The sequence below is a fragment of the Rattus rattus genome, chromosome 18 (genome assembly GCF_011064425.1).
Source record: "Rattus rattus isolate New Zealand chromosome 18, Rrattus_CSIRO_v1, whole genome shotgun sequence".
NCBI lineage: Eukaryota > Metazoa > Chordata > Mammalia > Rodentia > Muridae > Rattus > Rattus rattus.
The window spans coordinates 24,395,815-24,416,861 of NC_046171.1; the positions used below are offsets into that span (position 1 = coordinate 24,395,815).

At 37.9% G+C, this 21,047-nt stretch overlaps 2 protein-coding genes across 5 annotated transcripts in view; both read left to right on the forward strand.

The window, feature by feature from the left end:
* The window catches only part of P4ha1 (prolyl 4-hydroxylase subunit alpha 1), a 1,160,453-nt gene that overhangs the window by 327,617 nt on the left and 811,789 nt on the right, over nucleotides 1–21,047 (forward strand). The gene's annotated exons all lie outside the window — the stretch shown is intronic.
* The window catches only part of Gcc2 (GRIP and coiled-coil domain containing 2), a 50,762-nt gene that overhangs the window by 5,473 nt on the left and 24,242 nt on the right, over nucleotides 1–21,047 (forward strand). For both annotated transcript variants that reach the window (XM_032888347.1, XM_032888348.1), the window contains exons 5-13: nucleotides 8,786–8,890; nucleotides 10,116–12,560; nucleotides 13,181–13,253; nucleotides 15,577–15,677; nucleotides 15,769–15,867; nucleotides 17,519–17,638; nucleotides 19,486–19,650; nucleotides 19,929–20,033; nucleotides 20,692–20,854. In XM_032888347.1, coding sequence (XP_032744238.1) covers nucleotides 8,786–8,890; nucleotides 10,116–12,560; nucleotides 13,181–13,253; nucleotides 15,577–15,677; nucleotides 15,769–15,867; nucleotides 17,519–17,638; nucleotides 19,486–19,650; nucleotides 19,929–20,033; nucleotides 20,692–20,854 — 3,376 coding nt within the window. The remainder of the gene's footprint in view (nucleotides 1–8,785; nucleotides 8,891–10,115; nucleotides 12,561–13,180; nucleotides 13,254–15,576; nucleotides 15,678–15,768; nucleotides 15,868–17,518; nucleotides 17,639–19,485; nucleotides 19,651–19,928; nucleotides 20,034–20,691; nucleotides 20,855–21,047) is intronic.

The window sequence follows — 21,047 nt, forward strand, 5'->3', positions numbered from 1 at the left end:
CAAAGACCTGGCACAGATAATCTCCCATAGGGAGTCCTTGTATGGAAAGGCTAGCTCATCTTGACTGACCTGGCCTTCCAACGTGGGGCAGGGGGCTCAAGCGCCATCTAGTGGTGGCGAATGTTATTGCGGCCCTCTACATATCCCCACTACTTGGCTTGGTCTTTTTTGGATGGCTTGTTTCTGGATGGCTTGTTTTTGTCCAGGTTTCACATTTCCTTTGGCTGAGCTATCCATTTTTTTCTACCTTATCTTCAATGTTTGAGATTTCTCTTCTTTGTCGTAAATTCTGTTGACGAAGTTTACTGCTGAGAGCCTGCCTGAGCACTGTTTCTCTCTAGAAGGCAGCTAAGGAGGTGGAGCATTTGCTGAGGGCAAAACTTGGTTTTGTTGAGAGTAAAAGTTGCTTAGTATAAATAATATTTTATCTCGTTGATTCTTCTGTTATTCTGGGGCCAGAAGCGGATGGCTTCAGATGAATTAACACCTGTTGCTTAACAGCTTGGGGGCTGGGGGAGTTATTAGGTATAAGATTTATTGCTAGTGTTCCCTTCTCTGACCAGGCAGTCAGGACCCCCTCATTGGCCAGTCTGGTTAACTCTTTGTGAACCATAGAGAAAGGAAAGGAATATGATTAAAATCCTTTACACAGGCAAATATGCACACACACATACATTCATATACATATTCATATATACATTCATACTTTGGCTAGGCCTAACCACCTGTCTTAACTCTACAAATGTTCATGCATGCATACATACATACACATTTATCTACATACATACATATTTGGGGGAGGGGATACGGTGTGAAATGGGAGCTCACCATGTTGTGTAGGCCAGCCTCAAACTCCTGGCTCAAGAAATATCCCTGTCACAGTGTCCAAACTAGATGTGGTCCTGATTGGATACATCTAGACTTGTAACATGACCCTTTGATTTACACTTTCTCTAAATTATTTCAGTTAGTTTTTGCATTGCACTGATTTTGTATATCTTTTTTAAAAAGATTTATTTTGGAAAAGGGGATAACATTTGAAATGTAAATAAAAAATATCCAATAAAAAGATTTGTTTATTTATTATATATAAGTACACTTTAGCTGTCTTAGACACACCAGAAGAGGGCATCAGAGTCCACTATAGATGGTTGTGAGCCACCATGTGGTTACTGGGATCTGAACTCAGGACCTCTGGAAGAACAGTTAGTGCTCTTAAGCACTGAGCCATCTCTCCAGCCTGTTTTGGTTGTTGTTGTTTGTTTGTTTGTTTGTTTTTGTTTTTTTGGTTTTGTATATCTTAAATTTTTTTTTGGCTTTTCTTCTGGACAAGTTCATATGAAACATAATTTTCTACTCCTTGAAAACCTAAATTATATTCATTCTTTCTATTTTCTTTATCCCACAGTATTCATTAATAAAGATTATTATGTTTTATAATAATTTCTCAAATAAGTAAAACTGTTATTTCAGGAATTTTTATCAATTTCACTTGAGGTTTAAATATTATTGATGATGTAATACCTCTAACTTTGTAGACTCTGATTTATATAGAGAACTCCTGTTTTAGTTTGCTCATTTGTGACCTCTGTATTCCCTTCATCTGCCTTGTTAGACCTGTCTTAACTATTTATTTTTTTTAAGAACTGACTTGGCCTGTTGATCTGGTTTCCATTTTATTGATTTGCCTTCCCACACATTTTCTAAAGAAGATAAGGTTATCTAGGGAGGTTTTTTTGCATTTTTTTCCCCCGGAGCTGAGGACCAAACCCAGGACCTTGCACTTGCTAGGCAAGCGCTCTACCACTGAGCTAAATCCCCAACCCCTCTAGGGAGGTTTTAAAGGTTTCTCTGTGTAGCCTTGGCAGTCCTGGAACTCACTCCATACTCCAGGGTGGCTCAAACTCAGAGATCTTCTTGCCTATGCTTACCAATGCCAGGATTAAAGGTGTCAGCTGTCATACGGTGTTGTCAGTCTGTCTTTTCAAAGGAAAGACAAGATTTCTTGCCTGTTCTTTTAACTATACCCTATTCAGCTTGTCCACTAACCTCCTATTTGTTTCCTTGCTTGTTTGTGACAGGTGTTTCTCTATAACCAGTTCTCAATGTGTGGGTCACAAACCCTTTGGGGATTGAATGACCCTTTACAGGGGTCACATTTTAGAAATTTACATTATGATTCATAACAGTAGCAAAATTATAGTTATGAAGTAGCAACGAAAATAATTGCGTGTTTGTGGGTCAGTACAACATGAGGAACTGTTTAAGGGGTTGCAGCATTAGAAAGGTTGAGAACTACTGCTCTATAGTACGAACTACTTTATGCCGTCCAATTCTCAGAGTTTTTAAAGATTTTTTTAATTATGTATATAAGTATATCTGAGTCTGAGTGTGTGTGAGAATGCAGGTACCCAAAGAGGCCAAAAGACTATGAGTTACAGCTCCTGGAGCTGGAGTTATCAATGATTCTGAGTCTTTCAACATGGGTGCTGGGAAGCCTAACTCAGGTCCTCTGCAAGAGCAGTGTGTACTCCTAATCTCTGACCCTCATAGCCTCCAATCCTCAGTCTTTAGATCTACACTTTACACTTCATTGACAATACCTGCTCTTTCTAATTGTTGGATGTTGTCTTGTTTGTTTCTATAATGCTGGAATTGATATCCAGGCCTTACTTGCACTAGGTGAAAGGACTCTACTACTGAACTATTATTTCCGTAGGTAAGGCCAGTTCCTGAGATTTCATTTTTCAGAACTGTTTTTCACACCTTCTAAGGTGTGCATCCTAGCCAGGCTCTTTTTAGAGCATTTTCTTTCTGATTTAGTTTATCTTCTGTCACATTGTTTTTTAAAGTATGTTAAAGCTTTCTGTGTCTTTAACATGGTTTTCCCCCATTGTTCTTTTATTTTGTTTGTTTGGTTTGGTTTTTTGAGACAGGGTTTCTCTATGAAGTCCTGACTGTCCTGGAACTCACTCTGTAGGCCAGGCTGGCCTCTACCTCACAGAGATTTGCCTGCCACTGCCTTCTGAGTGCAGGGATCAAAGGCATGCACTGCCACCACTCACCTTTTTCCTTTGTTCTTAATGATTTTACCTTTTAAATCTTTCATTTTCACTTTAGCATGGCTTGGAAAAGGTAGAGAGATAGTCATACATGTGGTTAAGATTTTTTTTTTTATCTTTATTAACTTGAGTATTTCTTATTTACATTTCTATTGTTATTCTCCTTCCCAGTTTCCAGGCCATCATCCCCCTCCCCTTTTGTATGGGCTTCCCCTCCCCATCCTCCCCCCATTACCACCCTCCCCCTAACAATCACGTTCACTGGGGGTTCATTGGTTAAGACATTTTTTAATTGTCCTTAAACCATACATTTATTGCTTCTTTTGTTTATTTTGTTGTGTTGTTTTGAGTATTTTTTAAATAAAAATATAATCTTTTCTCATACAATATATACTGATTATAGTTTCCCCTCTGCTCATCTAGACTGTAGGTCTCTTCCCCATCCCTCTGGATCCATTCCCTTTCTGTCTTTCATTATAAAAGAACAGGCTTCTAAGAGGTAACAGTCGAACATGACAAAATAAAATATAGTAAGATGAAGCAAAAATTACCATATGAAAGTTGGACCTACAACCCAACAGGAGGAAGGAAGAAAGGAGCAGTATGAGACAAACGACCTGGTGCAGACCCATGTAGGTCCTGTGCTTGCTGTTTCAGTCTTTGAGAATTCATATGCATCTTGCTTAGTTGATTCACAGGGCCATTCTGGTGCCCTCCTTCCTTCCCCCCACCGAGCTGGGGACAAAACCTGGGGCCTTGTGCTTGCTAGGCAAGCACTCTACCACTGAGCTAAATCCCCAACCCTCCCTCTGGCTCTTAAAAGTCTTTCTGCCTCTTCCTTGAGCTCTTGAAGGGGAGGGATTTGAAGGAGACCTCTCTGTGTAATGTCTTTCTGCATCTGTTTTCATTTGCTAATGGAGGAAGCCTTCTTTGATGCTGACTGGTAAGGCACTGATATACTCTGTGGAGTGTAGTGGAATATCATTACAAGTTACCTTACTGATTTTTTTTTTTAACCAGTAGCATTTGGTTTTATCCTATGTATCTAGTCTGTGGTTCTTGGTTTCTAGACTGTAGGTCTCTTCCCCATGATTTCAACTCCTTGTGGAGTAGGCCTTAAGCCAAACGAGGCAATGGCAAGCTCTGGCCACCATTGCCCTAGCATTTGTAAGGATGATAAATTGTAGGTCAGAGGCTCTGTGGCTGGGTTGGTATCCATATTTCTCTTTTAGTCACTTGCAGAGTGACTTTCTGCACCCACAAGGCTAGAACATAGGGGTGAAGGCTCCATGTAGGCACCAGCTTGACTTCTTCATGTTCAGTGAATTGTGTAGATGTTGTCTTTTTGTCAACAGCCTAGATTGTTTGGGGATTACCATGAGACATTCTTGCCAACAACTCAATTGAATGCAATGCAGTTCCATTACTGGAAGCCCTGCCTGGCTACCAGAGACAGCCAGTTGAGTCTCCATATCTCCCATTACTAGGAGTCCTCATTAGCATCACCTTCATAAATGCCAGGAAGTTTCCACTGTACTGGGATTTTACACCAACCCTCAAATGCCACCAGATTCCAAATGTCTCCCTGTATTCTCTTCCTCAACCCCAACTCCCCCTGTCAAGGTGAGACCCCCCCTTCCAACTCCCACCCCAGTCTCCACCTGACCCCAGTCTGCTTGTGAAATCTGCTCCCTTTCAGGGAGATCTATACATTTCCCCTTAGACTCTCTCTTCTTTAACCTCTCTGGGGTTACAAATTGTGGCTTATCATTGCCTTCATGGCTGATATCTACTTTTCAGTGATTACATGCCATATTTATCTTTCCAGATCTGGGTTACCTCACTCAATGATTTTTTTTTCTAGTTCCATCCATTTATCTGCAAATTTCATGTCATTTCTTCTTAACAGATGAGTAATACTCCATTGTGTAAATATACCACATTTTCTTTATCCATTCTTCAGTTGAGGGCCATCTACATTGTTTCTAGTTTCTGGCTATTATGAATAAAGCCATAATGAAAATAATCGAGCAACTGTCCTTGTGGTAGGATGGAGCATTCTTTGGATATATGTGCAAGAGTGGTCTTGAGGCAAATGGATTTCCAATTTTCTGAGGAACTATATTAATTTCCATAGTGGCTGTACAAGTTTGCAATCCCATTATTGACACAGGAGTGCTGCCCCTGCTTCCACATCCTTGGCAGTGGAGCTGTCACTAACCTTAGCCATTCTGACATGTGTAAAATGGAATTTCAGAGTCGTTTTGACTGGTGTCCTGATGGCTAAGGATGGTGAATGTCTCTTTAGTGTTTCTCAGCCATTTGAGATTCTTCTGTTAAGAAATATGTTAGACTTGTATCCAATTGGATTATTTGTTTTCTTGATATCTAGTTTCTTGAATTCTTTATATATGGTCCTGTATTGGCCATGGAGTTGGTAAAAATCTTTTCCCATCTTTTTCCGGAAGCGGTGGGCATCACACTGCTTGCCTCTGCTGTGGAATCTCCTCTACCTTGAGGCGCTTGTATTTTGGGTTTGTGGTGTCTCTGGAATTTGTGTCATACTTCATAATGGAGGGCACCAGACCTAGTACGAGTTACTAAACTTGCAGGATAGAACCGAATACCTAAGTTTCGAGAGTAGGCTCCCGGAAGTGATGCAGTCAAGTTACTAGTCTGGTAAACTTTATACTAGTTCCCAGGACTGTGAGACGAGGTGTATGGATGTGTAAATGTGAAACCACAAGGGTTTCATGGAGAACACACCCCTTCACACTGTGCCTCTGTTCCTCTCTTAAGGTATTGATGCAGAGAGGGAGTTTACTCTGGAGCTACATATAAGTGACTGGCCTGGGATGACACATTCAGGTCATTTCAGATTCCATGTTTAATGTAGTAATGATTTGATCGAGTGATTTATATAACAGAACAAAGTTATAAATCAAGAAAGACATGTCTTAAATTCTGTGTTTCTCACATTCAGTGCTGACCTCCGAATCCTGGCTTAGGGAGAGGCAGCTGTGTACATGAATAAAAAAGTTTGCTTTAAAAACAATCTTTTCTCATTCTGTAGGCTGCCATTTTGTCCTATCGATAGTGTCCTTTGCCTTGCAAAAGCTTTTCAGTTTCATGAGGTCCCATTTATTAGTTGTTCATAGTACCTGCCCTTTCAGGGTTCTGTTCAGAATATTGTCTTCTTTTCCAGTGTATTGAAGGCTAGTCCCCACTTTCTCTTCTGCCAGGTTTAGTATTCCTGGTTTAATGTTGAAGTCTTTGATCCACTTAGATTTGAGTTTTGTGCAAGGTGATAGATATGGATCTATTTGCATTCTTTTACATGAAGGCATACAGTTTGACCAGTAACATTTGTTGAAGACACTGTTTTCCATTCTGGCTGCTTTATCAAAAATCGAGTGTCCATAGGTTTGTGGATTTATATCTGTGTCTTCAATTCTATTCCATTTATCAATGTGTCTATTTTTATGCCAATATCATGCTATATTTATTACTGTAGTTCTGTAGTGCTACTTAAAATCAAGGATAGTGATAACTCTGGAAGTTCTTTTGTTGTACAGAATTGTTTTAGCTATTCTGGATTTTTTGTTTTTTCCATATGAAGTTGAGAATTGTTCTTTCAAGGTCCGCAAAGTATTGTAATTTAATTCTGATGAGGATTCCATTTAGTCTGTAGGTTACTTTTGGTAAAATAGCCATTTTTACTATGTTAAAGACTTAAAGTTATTGTCATACAGGTCTTTCACTTGACTTGTTTAGAGTTACCCACAAAATAGTTTATATTATTTGAGGCTATTGCAAAAGGTGGTGTTTCCCTGATTTCTTTCTCAGATCATACATAGGAAGGCTACTGATTTTTTTTTAAGTTAATTTTGTATCCAGACACTTTTCCAAAAGTGCTTATCAGCTATAGGAATTCCCTAGGAGAGTTTTAGGATAACTTAATGTATACTATGGTATCATAAGCAAATAATGATGCTTTGACTTCTTCCTTTCTAATTTGTATACCCTTGATCTCCTTCAGTTGTCTTACTGCTCTAGCTAAAATATCAAGCACTATATTGAACACATATGGAGAGTGTGGACAACCTTTTCTTGTTCCTGATTTTAGTGCGATTATTTATTTCCTGTTTTTTCATGGTCTTAGGTTGGCTTTTTTTTTCTAACACCTTCTTTAGGACTGGATTTGTAGATACATATTGTTTAAATTTAACTTTATCATGAAATATTTTATTTTCTCCATCTATGATGACTGAAAGTTTTTTTCTGGGCCAAAACCTGTGGTTTCTTAGAGTTTGCTGTACCTTTGTCCAAGACCTTCTGGTTTTTAGTCTATTGAGAAGTCTGGTGTAATTCTGACTGTTCTGCCTTTATGTGTATCTCGGTCTTTTTCTCTGGTGGCTTTCAATATTCTTTCTTTTGTGTGTTTAGTGTTTTGATTATTATGTAGCATGGGAACTGTTTTCTGGTCCCAATTTATTTGGTGTTTTGTATGCATCTTGTACCTCGATAAGTATCTCCTTTAGGTTAGTAAGAATTTCCTCTATGATTGTGTTGAAAACATTTTCTGGTCCTTTGAGCTGGGTTTCTTTTCATTCTTCTATACCTATTATTCTTACATTTGGTCTTTTCATAGTGTCTCAGATTTCCTGGATGTTTTGTCTCAGGAGGGTTTTTTTTTAGAATTTAACATTTTTTTTCTTTGACTAATGCATCCATTTCTTCTATCATATCTTCAGTGCCTGAGAATCTGTCTATTTCTTGTATTCTGATGTTGAAGCTTATGTCTATAGTTCTTGTTTGAATTCTTAAATTTTTTACTTCTAGAATTCTGTTAGTTTGGGTTTTCTTTATTGATTCTATTTCCAATTTGAGGTCTTGAACACTATTCATTTCCTCCACTGTGTTTTGCTGAATTTCTTTGAGAGATTTCTTTTTTTCCCTTTTTAAGAACCTTTATTATAGTCATAAAGGCTGTTTTCAGGGTTTTTTTGTTGTTGTCGCTGTTTTTTTTTTTTTTTTTTTTTTTTTTGGGCTTGAGCCATGTTGGAATATTCAGGGCATGGCTGCTACTGAATATATAATATGCTGCCAAAAGGTCTAGGTGTTGACTTCTGTCTTTGTCTTTGTTGGTTGGGTGTTTTGTTCCTTGGTTTCTGTTTCTGTTTCCTTTCTGGATTTTCAGAGAATGTAATAGCTATGTGTTTCCTGTTTTCCTGGCCTACTCAGCTTGTGTGTTCACAGGGAATGCCTGCTAGTGATGGAGGCTGGGGGTACTGGGATAAGTTGAGGGAAAGAAGGTTGGAGGAGAAGGTCTTGGTGAACTGTTACGTTGGGGTCAGGGAAGAAATTGAAACCACAGTAGGTTTCCTGCTATAGCTCTTGGGATAAGACTAGAAGGGTGGTATCTCAGGAGCAGTTGGAAAGGTATGGGTCTGCTCTCAGCATACTTTTGGCCAGAAAGGAGCAGTCCTTGGGTTAGCAGTGAGTTCCTGCTAGCATCTGGAACAAAGCAACAAATGGGGCAGAGAAGCTTAAAAGAGGGAGCTCTTTTGGGATCCATGGAGCAGAGAGGGCAAGGAAGGCTGTCATGGGTGTTCTGCTTTAGAGCCGGGAATGAGACTGAAAGATTATGTTTGGGGATAACAGAGAACAAGATACCATTTTTTTTTAACCTCATAAAGACAAATCATGTCATTCCAAAACAGGTGCTAACTGAACGCTTGGATGCTCTTCTTCTGGAAAAAGCAGAGACTGAACAACAGTGTCTGTGTCTCAAAAAAGAAAATATTAAAATGAAGCAAGAGGTTGAGGTAAGACAACATTTAGTGGTCTTTTATCTGTTATACAGAATTACACAGAATAGTAATGAATTTGCAGCAGAATGGTATCTTAAGCATCTAATCTAGCCAAGCATGGATACACATGCTAGTACTTAGTAGGCTCAGGCAAGAAGATGTCAAAGTCAAGGACAGCCTAAAGATGCTTGCCTCCAAGCTTGGTGAAAGACATAGCTGACTCCTACAAATTGTTTATAACTCCACACATGTGCCATGGCACATGCACACCCCCATCCATTCATCTTCTCTCTGTCTCTGTCTCTCTGTGTCTCTCTGTGTCTCTCTCTCTCTCTCTCTCTCACACACACACACACACATACACACACACACACACACACTAAATAATTTAATTTTTTAAAGGGTATCTAATCCAGTCTTACTACTTTTATCACAAACAAAACAGCTCTGGAAGTACAGACCCATAATTCCAGCCACTCAGAAAGCTAAAGATAAGAGGTTCACAAGCTCAGGGCCAGTCTAGCATCCAGAATGAGTTCAAGGCCAGCTTGAGCAGCTTTGCAACACCCTGTGTCAAAAAATGAAAAGAGAAATAGGGATATGACCCAGTAGTAGAATGTTTGCCTATGTGTGGAGATCCTGGGTTCAATTCCTTGTTCAGCTAATAATACTAAAGCATGCAGTTATGCAGAGATAAACTGATATTTTATTTCTTGCATACTTTAATCTTTCTTATAATTTCTTATAACCATATCATTTCTTAATAAAACTCTTTTTAAGGTTTTGAGTTTTTCACATCTAAATACTTTTTATCTGTTCAGTTTTAGGACATTTAGTAGCACATTGTTACTTTCTTGTCTATAAAGTTTTAGCATATTTTCTCTAAAATATCTCTTATTAATCTGTTCAGGAGCTATACATTGTAGCTTTTGGCCTTAAATAATTTATTACCTTTAAAAAGATAGTTAAATACAGAGATCTCCTAGTTGCTAGTTACTTTACACTTGATCTTAGCCAAAAGGCCGAGAAGCGATTGCTAGTTACTTTAAATAATAGATTTTGTATTGATGATAATAGTTCTACCTAAGTAAGTCAAGCCCTAAACAAAGTTCTTCAAATTTCAGAATCACATTTCTCTAGATATATTCTGTTCGCCTTTTTTCCCACCTACCTAACCCTTTAGTAAAGGTAGAGATTTCTTTCATCTTCAAAGATTTATTTGTCCTTATTTTTGTAATAGGATTCTGTAACTAAACTGGAAGAGACACAAAAAGAGTTTGAACAATCACATAGAAACTACGTAAGAGAAATGGAAAGTGTTAAAAATGAACTGATGGCAGTACACTCAGAGCACAGCGAAGAAAAGGCTGCCTTACAAAAAGAACTGGAGGGAGCAGTCCATAAGCAAGCAGAGCTGTTAGAGCAGCTCAAGTCTCAGAGTGACTCTGAAAATAATGTTAAAAAACTACAGGAAGAGATTCAGAACATTACAGCAGCATTTGAGGAACAGACGTCATGTCTACAAAAGCAATTAGAAGCTACCAGTGATGAAAAACAGCAAGAGATTATTCATCTCCAGAAAGTCATTGAGGACAACGCTCAGCACTACCAAAAAGATATTAATACTTTCCAAGAAGAGATTGTGCAGCTGAGAGCTACACACAAAGAAGAAGTTAATGAGCTGATGTCTCAAATGGAAACATTAGCTAAAGAACATGAGGCAGCAATAAGTAAGCTAAAAGAGAACAGAGTGACACTGTGTGAGACAAGTGAGACCATTCCAGAGAATTACCAATGTGAATCAGAAAGCTTAAATGAAGACACCTCAGATGCAAGCCAGGAGAATCAAAAATGCTCTGTCGCCTTACAGGAAGATCCTTTTGCAGAACAAACAGTGTATGATAAAGTCAAACAATTGGAAGATTCATTAAAAGAACTGGAATCTCAACATAGTATCTTAAAAGATGAAGTGACTTATATGAATAATCTCAAGTTAAAACTTGAAATGGATGCCCAGCATATAAAGGATGAGTTTTTCCATGAACGAGAAGACTTAGAGTTTAAAATTAATGAACTGTTGCTGGCTAAAGAAGAACAGGGCTACGTAGTAGAAAAATTAAAATATGAGCGAGAAGATTTAAATAGGCAGCTTTGCTGTACTGTGGAACAACATAACAAAGAAATACAGCGTCTTCAGGAGCACCATCAGAAAGAAATCTCTGAACTAAGTGAGACATTTATGTCAGGTTCAGAAAAAGAAAAGTTAGCATTAATGTTTGAAATACAGGGTCTTAAGGAACAGTGTGAAAATCTACAACATGAAAAGCAAGAGGTAGTTCTAAATTATGAGAGTTTACGAGAGATGATGGAAATTTTACAAACAGAACTTGGAGAATCTGCTGGAAAAATAAGTCAAGAGTTTGAAACAATGAAGCAACAGCAAGCATCTGATGTTCATGAGCTTCAGCAGAAGCTAAGAACTGCTTTTAATGAAAAAGATGCTCTTCTTGAAACTATAAATCGCCTCCAAGGAGAAAATGAAAAATTATTATCACAACAAGAATTGGTATCAGAACTTGAAAGTACCATGAAGAACCTTGAGGCAGATAATAGCATGTACTTAGCCAGCCTTGGTCAAAAAGATACCCTGTTACAAGAATTAGAAGCAAAGATAAGTTCTCTTGCTGAAGAAAAAGATGATTTTATAAGCAAAATCAAAACTTCCCGTGAAGAGATAGATGATCTCCATCAGAAATGGGAAAGGGAACAGAAACTGTCTGTAGAACTCAGGGAAGCAGCAGAGCAAGCCGCCCAGCACAACAGTGAACTGAGACAAAGAGTAAGTGAATTAACAGGAAAACTAGATGAAATATTAAGAGAAAAGAGTCAAAATGACCAAAACATTATGGTTCAAATGAAAACCATGACAGAAGACCAAGAAGCATTGTCATCTAAAATCAAGTCTCTTTATGAGGAAAACAATAGACTGCATTCTGAAAAGGTCCAGTTGAGTAGAGATTTAGAAGCTCTTCAGTCTCAACAAGATTTTGCCTATAAAGAACATGTTGCTGAATTCGAAAAGAAACTCCAGTTAATGGTTGAAGAACGAGATGATTTAAATAAACTGCTTGAAAATGAGCAACTTCAAAAGTCATTTGTCAAAACTCAGTTGTACGAGTTTCTTAAGCAAATGAGGCCAAGCATTTTAGAAGATAATGAAGAGGAAGATGTTGTCACAGTTCTAAAAGCTGTGGGTGAATCCTTAGTGACAGTAAAGGAAGAAAAGCATAACTTAGTCTTTGAATATGATGCGAGAGTATTAGAATTAGAAAGGAGGATTAAGTGCCTTCAAGAGGAGAGTGTAGTTCAGTGTGAAGAACTAAGGGCTTTAGTAAGAGACTCTGAACAAGAGAAAATTCTCCTAAGAAAAGAATTAGATGAAGTCACATCAACAAAAGAGGCCCTGCAGCGTGATATTCTAGAAATGAAGAATACTAATGAAACAACAAGCCTTGAAAATCAGACTCTTTCAACTCGGGTTGAAGAATTATCTCGGACATTACACAGCAAAAATGAAGTCCATAATGAAAAGGATCTTGTCATAGAACATGAAAACCTGAGGCTATCGCTTGAGCAGAGGGAGTCTGAGCTACAAGATGTGAGAGCAGAATTGATACTGCTGAAGGTACTGTTTTTGAGTTTTATTGATTTCAAATAAATCCTTAGCTCTGCTCATAGATTGTGGAAAATATATGAATTAACATTTTTATAGTCTGAAATCAAAAGTTAGGTTTCAGCATTTAGGTTCAAGCAACAAATTTCTGGCGAGTGAGTTAATAAGCACTTTGATGTGGTGTATCTCAGTCAAGTGCGACTAGTCATGAGCAAAACTAATCAAGGACAAGTCACAGCTGCACTCAGGGTACAGACTGCTTTTCTTTTGAAAGAATACTTGATCAAGAGAATGAGCTATAGTGGTATTCCATTTTAGTTAAAAATCTAAAGTTCTCTTAGAAATTGTGTTGTGAAATGATCACCATGTAGTCATTTCTTTGTTACATGTGTATTTGGGGTGTGTCGGATTATTCATCTTGCTCTTTGGCACTATTTTAGTAAAGGCCATATACATAATAAATGTAGTATTGCTTACTCTAGCAATAGAAAATAAAAATAACCAAATTGCTATTTATATGGTTTTTCTAGGTAAAGATTTTTCTCATGATTAAAATGACAATTTTATTGTGGGGAATGAAATGAATTCTGGTTTAGGGGTTCTTTTGTTTTTTTTTCCTCTATAAAATCTAGGATTCCTTAGAGAAATCGCCTTCTGTAAAAAATGATCAACTTTCATTGGTAAAAGAGCTGGAAGAAAAAATAGGTAACTATGGTTTTATATGTCACCATAAATTAGACAAATATTTTATTAATGTTTAAGATAGCTGAGAACTATAGTGAGTTATTAATTATACAGTATTGGCTGCCTTTCCCTCATCTCCCAATTGTCCTCTGCCATCTGTTTTCCTTCTCTTTCAAATGCCATTTTCTGTCATTTAATCCAAACAAAAATACTGCTGTGATTCTATTCATAATTGATCCTGTAAATTAATTTTGGGCTTTTTTTTTTATCTACATAGACATTTTGAGTAATCAGTTGTTCTGTATAATAGCAATAGTAAGAACAAACGACGTCCAGACACTATGCTCAAAGAAGTCGTCAACAGGCAGAAGTTAAGTTCAGTAGTTAGATAGGGACAGGAGATGATACTAGTAGAGAAAGTTGCCTGTTTTAAGAAAAATATCACTTCCATTGGGTCCTGAAAAGTAGCATGTATGACACAAAAAGAAACAGTATTTTAGCAAGAAGTGTGCTTGTCTCTGGAATTTTTTTAAATAATATCGAGGAGACCAGAAAGTCCCAAGAAGTAGCCGATGGTAAATGTACAGTGCATAGAAGAGTTAAGCATCACACCTCTCCTTTTGTTCCTTTAGTGACTTATGGACTAGCTCTGTTGTTCCTGCTCACAGATGAAGAAATAAAGACTTCACAAGTGTTATATGGTTGTCCATGGTTCTTCAGTTTAGTCCCCAGATAAACTGGGGAAAGGAGAATGGACAAGAGTTCAGAATGACTCCCAGTTATCTGTCAGAGATGGTCTGAGTGAAGGAAGATGCTCAATTTAGACTAAATATGTGTATCATCACATAGGATGCTACATGCATCAATTTAGACTAAATATGTGTATCATCACATAGGATGCTACATGCATCAATTTAGACTAAATATGTGTATCATCACATAGGATGCTACATGCATCTGTAGTTGAGAAACTAGCATAAAGGTAGAAAAACGTACAAATTGTGACCATAAAAAGCCCAAGGTTGAGATCCCAGAGGCCAGACAGACAGACAGACATAGATGAATGAGGACCCAAGTCAGTTCCCATCTTTAAATGACAGAAACAGCAAAAGGGATTGAGAAGCAGCAGCTAGTGGGTAGGAACTCATTGAACAAAAGTCTGAAAGTCAAGCTATGTCCAAGTGACAAAAATGGGAAAACTTTAGCCACGGCAGATGGAGTGAGTGACTGCTCACAGCTATCTATTGAATTAAACAACACAGAGGACAGTTTCCTGGTGTGCTGGGATCAAGGCTTGTTTGAAGTGGCCTTGAAAAAGATGGGGAAGAGAAATTTAAGAGTATATATGCAGGCAACTCTCTGAAAGGTTTTGCTCTGTAAGAGGAGCAGCATGGTTTCTATTGTTTTGGGTTTTTTAAATGAAAAAGCACGTATGTTTGTGATTATTACATCTCCTATTATGGTTTCTCCCCTGCCCTTTTTAGATTCTACTATTTATTCCTGGCATACTAATATGTTTCATTTTATTACTACTGTAACTATATAATATATAGGACTGTGCCTGCCATAAGGTTAACTTTCAGGAGTCAGTTCTTTCCTTCTACTATGGCTACCAGGAATAAAACCCAGATCCTCAGGCTTGCACAGCAAGCATTTTTACCTGCTAAACCATTTCATCAACCTTGGTAATATGATCTTGTTGCATATCTATAAACTGTTGAGAATAAAAAATCCACTGGAAAGGGGGAAATCACTATTGTGATGCTCGAGTTGAGAAGCAGAGTTGTGTTACATACATGAAACATGGAAGAGTGACAGTGGCCTCTGGTGTGCACGTCACTATACATGGTACGCCCCAAATAATAGGTGTGAACAGAACTCTTAACTGCTGATAAGAAAAGTTTACAAAAATAAAGTCTTAAAGTCGAGTTTAACTAAAAGAGGTCGTCAAATAGGGTGAAGAAAGATGTTTATAGACATGGTCTAGAGGAAGACTGTGCACCGTTATGTACATGTGCCTTACATCTTTCCTACTTGTCCTGATTTACAAACTGTCTCCTAAATCCTCTCTTATGCAACATTAAGAGTCTTAGGAACTCCAGTTCCTAGGTTTCCTTGGAAAATAAACTATTAATAGAGACTTAAAGTTTTACATAACTTATCCTACTTTGCTAATGAATAACTAAGGTTTCTGTTTACAAAATAAAGTTCTGGCTACTTACCATAAATTTCAAGCTGCAAATTTTGTTTTCAAGAGTAAAACCGTTTCTGGGGTTAAGATAAGTAATTTCAATATTTTTTTTCCTTTTGACTTCATATATGATCCTTTCATTTTCTATTTTAGAAAGTCTGGAAAAAGAATCCAAAGACAAGGATGAGAAAATCAGTAAGATAAAACTAGTCGCTGTGAGAGCAAAGAAAGAACTAGATTCTAACAGGAAAGAGGTAAGCAACAAAAGCACAAGATTTGAGGATCCTGTGCTGTGGAAAATGAAGCATTTCTATACATGAAAAACACTCACCATATTTATAATAGGCCCAGACACTACGGGACGAACTCGAGTCCATACGGTCAGAAAAGGACCGCTTATCTGCTTCTATGAAGGAGTTCATCCAAGGAGCAGAAAGCTATAAGGTAAAACCAGACTTTATTCATACTATCAGGTATACTAAACTATAAAACTATAAAATACGTTGTTCTGGCTATTGAAATTTAAGTTTCTCTGATTTTGTTTTTTTTGTTTAGTGTACATAAAAGATTAGTCTTTGGTTGTATCTGGGTTTTTTTTTTTTGTTTGTTTGTTTGTTCCATTTTAAGTAGGGTTTCATTGTGTGGCCCTGGCTGGCCTGGAAACAGAAATCCATCTGGCTCCCAAATACTGGAATGAAAGGCATTTGCCACCACACTTAGAAAAGTTAGCCTTTAAATAGTGCTTGTAAATTATTGTTTCTTAAAATTAAAATCCTTGGGGGGTTTCCTTATAATAAAATGTAAGGAAAGAACAGCTACTGTGATCTAATACGTTCACAGTGAAGATACCTGAGACTCCAGATAGGTCCAGAAGGAAAGAAGAACTCAGGTACCTGAGGGAATATGCTTATTTACTTTAATAACACAAGACTCTTAACATTTTTTTCAAATTTAACAAAATCGCTAAATACAAAATAAATATTACATTTCTTCATATATTTATTCATTCAACAATATTTGTGTAGATGGGCTCCATTCCTGTTTCTGGATAGATGATGGTCAACAGCAGACTTTCCTAAATCCCTGTCCCCTTACTCTTAAATTCTAGTAACAGTAGCAGGGAGACAAAAGGACAAGATAGGTACTGTATAAGAAAGGTGACTAGGAAAAAAAGGATGAACAATAAAATTCTAATCAGACTTAGATTAACAAAAGGCATAGAGACACCAACACATATGACAGGCTGTCTTTCAAACCCTTCACCTGTCTTATATGGGTATTTTCGGAAGAAATAGTAGAAGTATCTTATCATTACCAGTTTTCAAGTGGGCCTCTGAAGCACAGAGACTCAAGGCCACTGCCTTAAAAATCTTAAGAGACTAGTAACAGTGCAGAGCTGTAATCTTACCAATTGGTCCCATTCGTTCTGTGCTGACTAAGTTATACCACACAAATTTGCAAGCAGAAATAAGGGAGGAAAGAATTAGAAAGGTAATTGAAGTAAGCTTAATCCAGTCCTTATTACACTATACACAGCAAAACAAATTATGTGTGAAACATCTTTTCATATCTAAAATAAAATTCTCAGCTTTTTGCTGACTTCTGGTAGCAAATATATTTTCATAAACTTAAAAGCAATTCTTGAATTTACAAAGTAGAAAAATTGAGAGATTAAACTTATACCTGGGGTTGGGGATTTAGCTCAGTGGTAGAGCGCTTGCCTAGGAAGCGCAAGGCCCTGGGTTCGGTCCCCAGCTCCGAAAAAAGAACCAAAAAAAAAAAAAAAAAAAAAAAAAAAAAAAACTTATACCTGGTATAATTCTGGAGAAAGTTAGTAGATTATGGTATTATAAAGTGTAAAATAAAGCAAAGTCCTAATGTAACCAAAATTTTAAAGTATGTTTTAATGGATTTATAAGATCATATATATTAAGGGTATGAATTTTTTTGCCATATTGCCAGATGCTTTTTTATTTTCATATTAAGTATTTTAAGAATCTCAAATGTGCTCTTAAGGTATCAAGATGGCTTGATTATATGTTCTGACCTACTGAATGCTTCATCACTTAGAGTTAAATCTTGTCTTTTATTGAAGAATCTTCTGTTAGAATATGACAAGCAGTCAGAACAGCTGGATGTGGAAAAAGAACGTGCTAATAATTTTGAACATCACATAGAAGACCTTACCAAACAATTAAGAAATTCGACTTGCCAGGTAATTTCAAATTGGATACATTATCAAGCAAATTATAGTAAATACATTTCAATCTCATTTTCTCTTGCACAAGAAGTTAAACTGTAATCAGAAGAAAGACATTTTCCATTGTTTTGTGTTAGGAAAGGAATTTAGCTGTCTTAGTTAGGGTTCACTGCTGTGCGCAGACATCATGACCAAGACAACTCTTGTAAGGACAGCATGTGATGGGGCTGGCTCACAGGTTCAGTCCATTATCACCAAGGCAGGAACATGGCAGCATCCAGGCAGGCATGGTGCAGGAGGAGCTGAGAGTTTATATCCTCATCTGAAGGCTGCTAGCAGAATACTGACTTTCAGGCATCTAGGACAAGGGTCTTAAAGCCCACACCCACAGAGACACACCTACTCCAACAAGGCCACACCTCCTAATAGTGCCACTCCCTGGGCCAAACATATGCAAGCCACCACAGTCACTCGCAGTATCCTGATTTAATTAAACTTTTCTTACTGTTGAGTTGTGCCGGTTATTACTCATTTTGGGAACACATCATTACTGTGCATGAGCTTGAAAATGTCAGCTAACCTCAGTCTAAAGGGAATTTGTTTAGGTTTTTTATTTTTGCTTTTTGTTCCTTTTTATTTTATTTTATTTATTTTTTTTTTTTTCGGAGCTGAGGACCGAACCCAGGGCCTTGCGCTTGCTAGGCAAGCGCTCTACCACTGAGCTAAATCCCCAACCTTTTTATTTATTTTTTATTTATTCTTTACTCCTTTTTTTACCTCCAGATTTGACCTCCCCCTCCCCCATCCACCCTCTAATTGTTCCATATCCCACACATCCTCCCTTCCCTTCCCACCCCCACATCCAAGAGGATATCCCCACACCCCACCCTAACCCCACCAGACCTCCACCAGACCTGTTCTCTGACTGAGTCCAGACCCAGCAGCCCTCTGCTGTATATATATTGGGGGCCTCATATAAGCTGGTGTATGCTGCCTGGTTGGTGGCTCAGTACCTGAGAGATCTCAGGGGTCCAGGTTAGTTGAGACTGCTGGTCCTACAGGATCACCCTCCTCAGCTTCTTCCAGCTTTTCCCTAATTCAGCCAGAGGGGTCACTAGTTTCTATCCATTGGTTGGGTATTAGTATCTGAGTCTGAATCTGACTCTTTCCTCTTCTTGTTGGGCCTCTCAGAGGGCAGCCATGCTAGGCTCCTGTCTGTAAGCACACCGTAGCATCAGTAATAGTGTTAGGCCTTGAGGCCCTGAGATGGATCCCAAGTTGGGCAAGTCATTTGACCTCCTTTTCCTCAGATTCTCCTCCATATTTGTTCCTGCAGTTCTTTCAGGCAGGAACAATTCTGGGTCAGAGTTTTTTTTGTTTTGTTTTGTTTTTTTTTTGTCCTTTTTTTCGGAGCTGGGGACCGAACCCAGGGCCTTGCACTTCCTAGGTAAGTGCTCTACCACTGAGCTAAGTCCCCAGCCCCTGGGTCAGAGTTTTTGACTGTGGGATGGTAGCCCCATCCCTCCACTTGATGCCCCGACTTTCTACCGGAGGCAGACTCTACAAGTTCCCTCTCCTCATTTTAAGGCATTTCATCTATGGTCCCTCCCTTTGAGTCCTGAGAGTCTGGTACATTCTAAAGGGGCCCCCAACCTCATCCCTCCCAAGATTGCTTCTTGTTCTGTGGAAAGTTTCTGCCAGGTCACTATCGGCAGTGACTGTTTCTTTACACTTACTCTTGCTTAACAGTCATCTGTACTTAATGGTGAAATCACTTCATTCCACACTGATGCTGTCATTCCACATTCACCTTCTGTATATGTCTACTGCATGTTCACAGTAACGAGTCATTTTTATTCCAGTATGAAAAACTAACTTCCGACAACGAGGATCTCCTGGCTCGAATTGAGACCCTGCAGGCTAATGCCAGGTTATTAGAAGCACAGATCTTAGAGGTCCAGAGAGCCAAAGGAGTAGTAGAAAAAGAACTGGAAGCTGAAAAACTTCAGAAAGAGCAGAAAATTAAGGTAAGGACAACCCAGAGAGCAGTTCCCATACATACAGTGGGACTTTAATCACATACTGGTTGAATGAACATTCTTACTGAGTACATTTATGAGTACAGTCTAGTTAATTTTTTAACGTATGCCAACTCTACATTGGAGAATCTATTCTCGTTTTATATGTGCTAGCCATATAGTTTTTAAAGTTTTGAAACATTTGCAAAATCTACGATTTGGGTATGGTATGCATTTTATACATAATGTCTTCCCTAATGTTGGCTGTTCTGTGGGTTTAATTTTAGGAACATGTCAGTACTACAAATGAGCTTGAAGAACTTCAACTCCAATTTCAAAAGGAAAAGAAGCAGCTTCAGAAAACGATGCAAGAATTAGAACTGGTTAAAAAGGTACAGAAATAGTCTCCAGAGAGAGAACTCAGTGACAGAATGCCTACTTAGCATGCCTAAAGCCTGGGTTTGATTCCCAGGCCCTCAGAAAGTAGGAAGTGTTCATAGGACAAGATAGCTCATACTATTACTGTTCTATACACACAAAAAATATTTTAAGTATTGGCTATAATACTGAAATAATCCTTTATAAATTGTTAGCCTTATCAAATTAAAACTTGAACTTTATTTCTTACTTGTCTGTTCAGAAGAACCTAGGCTCGCTCATGAGTTTATTTCTCTATGTGTGGTTGCATGAAGATTAATTATTGTCAAAACTTAAAATTCATTTTTATTGATTTCTCTCTACTTTTTAAAAAAATATTTCATAAAAGACATTGTAAGTTACCTCAATATTAATATTTCATAAATAAGAACTCCATAAGACTAGAACTACTACTCTGAGTAATTAAAGTTAGTCAGTTGGAGTTTGAGTTTTAAACTGTTAGAGAACAAGATAAAATTAGAACTGTGAACTGTTGAGCTCCTTACTGCCTTATTATATTATGTCCATGCTACCGAAAAACATACTAAATCCTGCTTGTTCCTGTGGCATGGCTATAGCAGTTTCAAAGACTAACTGCCCTAGTAATATGTAAGTCTTTTATAAAACATGCAGGATGCCCAACAGACCACGTTGATGAATATGGAAATAGCAGATTACGAACGTTTGATGAAAGAATTAAATCAAAAGTTAACAAATAAAAACAGTAAGATAGAAGATTTGGAGCAAGAAATGAAAATTCAGAAACAGAAACAAGAAACCCTACAAGAAGAAATGAGTGAGTAACAGTTCCCTTTACTTTATAACTGCCTCAGAACATGATAAAGAGAACAGCATGATTCATGCATTGATACACGCCTGCCTGCCTGCCTGCCTGTCTGCCTGCCTGCTTGCCTGCCTGCCTGCCTGCCCCACCTCTCCTCGCCTCACCTTGCCTCTCTCTGCAAACTAGGCTGGTCCAGAACTAGATT